Here is a 6,915-nt window from a genome sequence, read left to right as displayed (position 1 = left end):
ACACTGGTTATCATATTATTAAATTAAGGGTAAATATTTAATATACTAGTAGTATAATTTTTTTTATTTCACAAGTAATATTAAAAAATTGACATGTTTAATTTTTTTAATATATATTAATATTTTACTATACCCTTATAAGTAGGGGAGACCAAAACTCGATTTGATTAGGAAAATTTAAAAAAAAAATCGAATTTCAAGTTAATCGGATTGAGTTGTTCGAGTTTCGAGTTCGAGTCGAGTTGAATTTTACAATTCAAATAACTCAAATAATTTGAATAAGAGATTAGTGTAAATACCCCTTTGGCCTCTGTCAATTTTGAAAATGAGCAAATTGGTCTCTCCCAACAAAAATTACAAAATAATTCAAAATAATTTTTAAAATTCAAAATATTTATAAAAATTCTAAAATTTATATTTTTTAAAATTTATAAAAAAAACTTGAAAAAATAAAGCATATATAAAGAATGTTAAAATGTTTAAAATTTTCTAAAATAATAATTTTGGGACCTAAATAATTTAATTAGTGATTCAAATTTATTATACTAAATTATTTTTTTATTATTTTGCTTTGAAACAATTTTCAAATATATATGATTTCAAATTTATGTGCTCTAATATGAAACTAGTTATACTTTAATAAGATTTTAATTTGAAATGTTTAATTTTTTTGATTTAACTCAAACGACTTTACCCGATTTGATTTGAAAAAAATTCAAATTAAGTTAGGATGATAAAATAGAACTGATCAACTCGATTAAATGGAATTTTCACTCAATCCGATCAAACGTTAACCCCTACTTATAAGCCACTTGTCAACCCCTTACCCTGCTTGTGGGGTTTAAAAACTCCTTTTGCAGTGTGCTAAATATTTTCCTTTAAATTAATATATTATATCATTATATATTTTATATTATCATTAAATTTAAATTGTATAGATTTTAATAGTTAATTTATATGTTTTTTATATTAAAAATATTTTATAATTCAATTAATTTTCTTAAAAAATTGATTTCGCTTTATAAACATAAAAATTTATTATTAATTACTTTTGCTATTAATAAAGTTTTAATATAAATATGTAATGCGTATGAACACATTTTTATAAAATAAATAATTATCATTTATTTTTGTTCTTATTTTTATTTTAAGTGATATCATAAAATTATCTTAATTATTAATGTCTATTATGATTGTTGAGTTATAAATTCAGATTTTTTTATCAGATTTATCTCGGGGTCAGGTCATATTAGTCTCGTACTCAGATTCTTACGGACTCGGGCATTCTCAAGCTCAAGCTTTTTCAAGCTTAGATTTTCTCTATCTTGAGCTTTTTCGAGCCCAAGTTTGTTATGAGCTCGAGCTTTCTCAAACTCAGATTGTTTAGACTCGGGCTTGTTTTGCCTGCTTGATAAAAACTTGTTATCGTTTTAGCACTAATACATGGATACATCAGCACAACAGGAATTCTATTGAGTGGGTGAATAGGTGGAGTTGTTAGTAAGCTTAAAAGAGAGGATAGGGGATAAGATCCAATGTTGTGTGAGGTAGGTTCATTGTAATGACGGCAAGAGGTCCTTAATAAAGTTTTGGGATCTAGGTAATTGTGTCGTACATGAATTGATGAGCTTGTTTCTACTGCCTTAACAGTCTTCAGGAGGATGTCAAGTCTATGCGTACGAAATTCTGAAGTACTTATTCTTTCAATTAGGCGATGACGTTTAAAAAAGTTTGAAGGATGCTGAGAATCCAGAAGGGCTTGTTTCGAGTATTCTTTTTCAATAAGCTTATAGAGTTGGATGATAGAATAAACTAAAATTCAAAATATCATATAATTAACTCAACAAAACCATGAATTCAAAGTATAAATGTTATTACAGTATCTGTTTGTATTCCAGAATGTGGTAATTATAAATGCATTGACCGAAACAACATTTATTTTAAGCTAAATATAAAATTGTCAAGACCATTTGTAGATTCAGTTGTCTTTTGGAATGTCAAGGTTCTCAAATATTGGACTGTCAACTCCGACTCCCATTGCATTTAGGCCATTGTCTACATACACAACGGCCCCCGTGATAGCTGAAGACAACGGCGACGCCAGAAAGGCAGCAGCATTTCCCACTTCCTCTGTCCATTCATAAAATATAAATGGTATTTAAACATCGAAGCATAACAGTCAAAACTTGATCTATTTCCCTTGGAAATTATAGTATTAAAAAATTCAGTTTTAAATGTACTTTCTTGTTTAAGAGTGTTTGAATGGTGATTCTTCATTTTTGGTACCATGAAATGCAGATACAAGTTGTAGTAGTTTGCGAATTACCTGATGACAGTTCTTTCTGTAGGGGTGCGTTAGCCAGGGAGTAATCGATCATCATGTCAATAAATCCAATTGCCTTTGCAGCTCTACTCCTCAACGGGCCTGATATATTTTTGGGTGCAAAAATGTGAGACAATGTGATATATGTAGCACTATGTATTCTTAACAACGATAAAGCTGTGTTGTAGTACTCTACACAGACCAAATCACAAGTGAAAACAGTAATTGAAACCAGATATACCTTCAATAGACATTGTAAAAGCAACTTCAAACTTTCATTTATGTGATCTGATTTTTATGGCATATAAGCATTCTTTTCTAACATAAAAACCCTAGCTAGACAAATTGGAGGCTCAAAAGGTACTATTTGCACCCATGTTACTTGAAATTGAGTGAAATTGTTAGATGGGCAGTTCTCTATACCCATGTTCGAGAATGTCTTGGACAGATGTCAAACATGGATACAACAAAGAAAAAATGAATAATTGGAGCAACGTAGTTCAGTACAAACTGAATGTGACTACCACTTGTTGATTTTCAAGAAAGCCTCGTTTTAACACTAGACTTTTCAAGCAATACAGAACCATGAGAATGACAACACGTTTTGAGCACTAGGACACTATCAGTGACCTTATAAGATTGTCATCTTTATGGGTAAATTTTGGCGGTAGCCAACAGAACTAAAGCTTTAGCTCTATGCCTCATGTCAGTGCCTAGACTTGTCGAATGAATAGCACACCGCTTTTAGCGTGGACAAAGGACATTCCAGCCCTATGGCTAAACAGGATATCAAGCTGTAAGATTGTCACATTGATGGGAAATTGCTTCCTCATTTACCTAAACTTGCACTTTTATCCTCATTTGTCTAAACTTAGCAATTTCCGTACACATTCCACCTGTAATTCTTTTCATAGTTCCACCACGCATGCATTTAGGCACAGCAGGCGAACTAATGGGATATAATTATCTCCGGAAATGTTTATTATAGAAAAATTTATCCTTTTTCGTGTGTCTGTTCCAGGGGGAAGAGGGATGATATTTTCTTATTAATAAATTACTGACCTGCAGAAATCGCGTTGACTCTGACTTTGTGTTTTCTTCCAGCTTCAAAAGCCAGTACCTGTATCAAGCAAACATTAAGTTACCAATAGTTGGACAAATTTGAAAGAGATGCTCCAAAATAATGCAAACAAGAGAGACAGAAACAGAAAGCATCCTCAGATAACACAAAAAGAATAAAGGAAAAACTCACACGAGTATCACTCTCCAAAGCAGCCTTTGCTGAACTCATGCCTCCACCATATCTGCCCATAGAATGACACAATCAAATATAAACAAAAAAATTTATAAGACTGGTGTCCTAAATAGGAAAAATAATATAAATGGCAAGATACCCTGGGATTATTCTTTCAGAAGCAATGTATGTTAGAGAAATAGAAGCACCTCCTGCAGCATCAATAAACTAGTCTAAGTTCAAGCAACAATTGCATGTTCATTTCCGTGGGTTGTTAAGAAGAAAAAAAATGGTGGGATTGGACAAGAGACAACATACCTGGATTCATTATTGGAAGGAAATGCTTGAGTAGAGAAATATAGGAGTAACTTGATGCAGATAGGGCAGCAAGATATCCATTTCTTGATGTCTCTAAAAGAGGTTTGCTTACCTGCCGATGAATGTTCATAATAGATAAGCAACTTGATAATATTTGAGAAAAAAACAAATATTAATATGGAGAACACCACACCTCTGGTCCATTTGCAAGGGAGTGAACAAGAATGTCAATGCTGCCAAAATCCTTTTTCACACATTCAACAAGCTCCTGTGAGACATTAATACAAAGTGGTCAGTCTTAACCATATGAAACACAAAGAAAGTCATTTTAATCACAGCACTGGAGAACTAATATGAACTTGATATGCCCCAATGGTTAAAGTTAAACACCCAAGTTCTTTTAACGCAAATATCTAGAATGCAAATATCTATAATGCAAAGTTTGCAGCTTATCGAGCCCATAAAAATATTATTAGACTACGATTATGGCCAAGTAGGACACTCTGGTTTTGTGAAATGCAAATGATTTTTACACCTAATTAACAGGTGAAGCCATGGATCACTAAAAATACATGATCCATCCATTTTCTGGCAAATAAAAGATGACATTAGGAAAATGGTAAGCAACATAAATTTGACATTGTGGTTTATGATTTACAGCTCTAAGCCTCTAGCTATTTAAGGGAAAAAAAACAATGCAGTTCATTAAAACATGCAAAAGGCATCTTAGATATCAAAAGTCGAGCATGCCACGCAGCTGAGATGGATATTGTAGTAACTCACAGGTGTTGAAACAATGAAAATATGTACCCAACTAAAAAGAATGATTTTATCTTCCCTATGAAATGTGAAGGCAACTTAAATAGTTACATATTATGAGGTTTGATTTGACAGAACAGTTTTTCACCTGAACTGTCCAGTTTGAAGACCCGGCGTAACGTTTGTTTGTTTTCACCTGAAGGAAACCAAAAATTAGGATATTACAAAAAAAAATCAATATTTGCCTTCTTCTAAAACCATACGGAGAAAAAGGCTTACATCTACAGGTACATCCTCGGGAGAGTCATAAACAGCATCCATGGGATAAACTTTGGTGATCTCCATTAATGACCCATCTGGCAATCTGGAAAAGAAAATTCCAATCAGCATACCGTATGAGAGAAATCGGCAAATACCAAAATCTACACAATCAACAGGAAAGAACATTTTTGTTCTTACACGCGTGATTCATCAAATTTCCCACGTCTTAGACTGCTCTCGAATATGTTGAGTGCCTGCACAAAGAAATGTTTGCAGTTGTAAGAAAAACTGTAAAAAAGTACAACTTTGACCTTAAAATGAGACTCTTTGCTTCTAAATGACACATATGTTAAATAAAGATACATACAGGCACCCATGTTCCAACAAGAATTTCAGCTCCAGCAGCAGCAAGAGATTTTGCTATTGCCCAACCATATCCATTGTCATCAGCAACACCAGCTATAAATGCTCTTTTACCTGCAAACCAACACATCATATTAGATGTTCAACTGGTTTACGTCCATACTGCACAGACAAATTTCATGTCTTAAGAGCTTTTCAGTCATGTCAAGATTCAATAAACATGGTTAGCTGGTACAACATCATCATGTATTCTAATTTGTATTCAACATTATTTGAATTAACGCATAGAAGTTATAAGAGAGGGGGAAATAAGGATAGGTTACCTCTCAAATCAATAGGAAGTCCAGACAAAGGCTTGTTGTCACTTGGTTCAGACATGGCTCTTGTAACAAACTTTTCAAACTTGACAGGCTTTGAAGTGATCCTATGGAGGAACGGCTGCCTTGACGAGATGTGAGAGGCACTTGCAAGCCCTGACCATGATGCCTCTTTATGCTGAGCGATGATGTTCACCATGGTCGAGACAACAATTTTACGAGAAGAAGAAATACAAGGTTTAATGTTGGTCATGTAAGGGTCAGGAGCTGCTGCCGTTCCCATATTTTCTTCTTTTATCTTATTTGAATCACCCAAAGTCAATACAGTTCTACAAGATCAAGTGGAACAGTTAAATAATCAAGTGAAACACAAGGCATTATGGTTAACAGAAAGGCAACATTTTTAAGCAATATCATTAGCAAGAGTGTTAACTTTATAACATAAGAGACACCAACATCCCCTCTGTGGGAATGTAATAAGATGACAAGTTAAAAACTTTTTCTTAGTAAATAAATTGTCTCCAACACCCAAATCTCTGGTTTGGATTCTCATATAATGGCTTGGCCATTGTGTGGTGTAATGCTCTGACATGTAATAAATGGTTGGTTATTTTCATCAGATTTCTAAGGGACCAAATTAGAAGCAGAAGATTTCCATTAATGCTCAAATAAACATGTAAATGGAATGAAGGCATTAGTAAAGTTTGAATAACACTGAGCAAGAACTAACATGGAAAGATCTGAAAACTCACCGAAGCAAAGGAGGAGGAAGATTGGGTTATGAACGTGGGGATTGTACAGAAAGAGCAGTGAGGTGATGAGAATATAAAGAAAAGAGGAGGGGAGTGGGGTTATGTTTTGGGGGTTTCGATGAAACCGAAGTGGTTGATGGAGTTTTGGTTTCCAACAGTTGGGAAGCAACGACGGGATCTTTGGAAATGTCGACCTCAGTTTGGTTTTGGCTCCTACTCAAATTACTATTATGCCCTTCTTTCTCTTTTTGTTGGCTGTGAATAGATTGGACTCTTGACTCATTGATTTGACTTGCTGTCAAAAATAGCCTTATGGCCCGAATTTTACTTTTTTTAATATAATATTTGGATCTTTATTCATAAAAACAAGCCCAAAATAATAAACTGGGTTGTTTACAAAAAGTCAAATATCAAAACAGCCCAAAAAATAGAATTAGGATCCAGATTGCAAAACGGGGAAACTTTAGAGACATCTTCTATCCCAGTTGTTATCCATTAATCAACCCCTCTCCTGAAAAGCAACAAAAAAGGCATGGGAAACCAAAAAAAAATCTCATCATTGTGCTCCATTAACTTTAATCAGAAACA

General features: G+C 33.6%; 1 protein-coding gene across 1 annotated transcript; it reads right to left on the bottom strand.

Annotated features, from left to right (window-relative positions):
- Window positions 1-1,808: 1,808 nt before the first annotated feature.
- LOC121216156 (enoyl-[acyl-carrier-protein] reductase [NADH], chloroplastic) lies at window positions 1,809-6,541 on the bottom strand. The gene is made up of 13 exons (XM_041091485.1): window positions 6,328-6,541; window positions 5,582-5,904; window positions 5,263-5,372; window positions 5,094-5,149; window positions 4,914-4,998; window positions 4,783-4,830; window positions 4,069-4,143; window positions 3,876-3,987; window positions 3,718-3,769; window positions 3,576-3,627; window positions 3,386-3,443; window positions 2,327-2,425; window positions 1,809-2,130 (listed from the first exon to the last, which is right to left on the bottom strand). Exons 2-13 carry the CDS (start codon window positions 5,856-5,858, stop codon window positions 1,979-1,981), a joined length of 1,176 nt encoding a protein of 391 aa, XP_040947419.1. The 5' UTR covers window positions 5,859-5,904; window positions 6,328-6,541; the 3' UTR covers window positions 1,809-1,978.
- Between the last annotated feature and the right edge of the window lie 374 nt (window positions 6,542-6,915).

The sequence above is a fragment of the Gossypium hirsutum genome, chromosome D04, assembly GCF_007990345.1.
Source record: "Gossypium hirsutum isolate 1008001.06 chromosome D04, Gossypium_hirsutum_v2.1, whole genome shotgun sequence".
Classification (NCBI taxonomy): domain Eukaryota; kingdom Viridiplantae; phylum Streptophyta; class Magnoliopsida; order Malvales; family Malvaceae; genus Gossypium; species Gossypium hirsutum.
The sequence above is the reverse complement of the archived record's forward strand: the minus strand, read 5'-3'. Positions and strand labels throughout refer to the sequence as shown.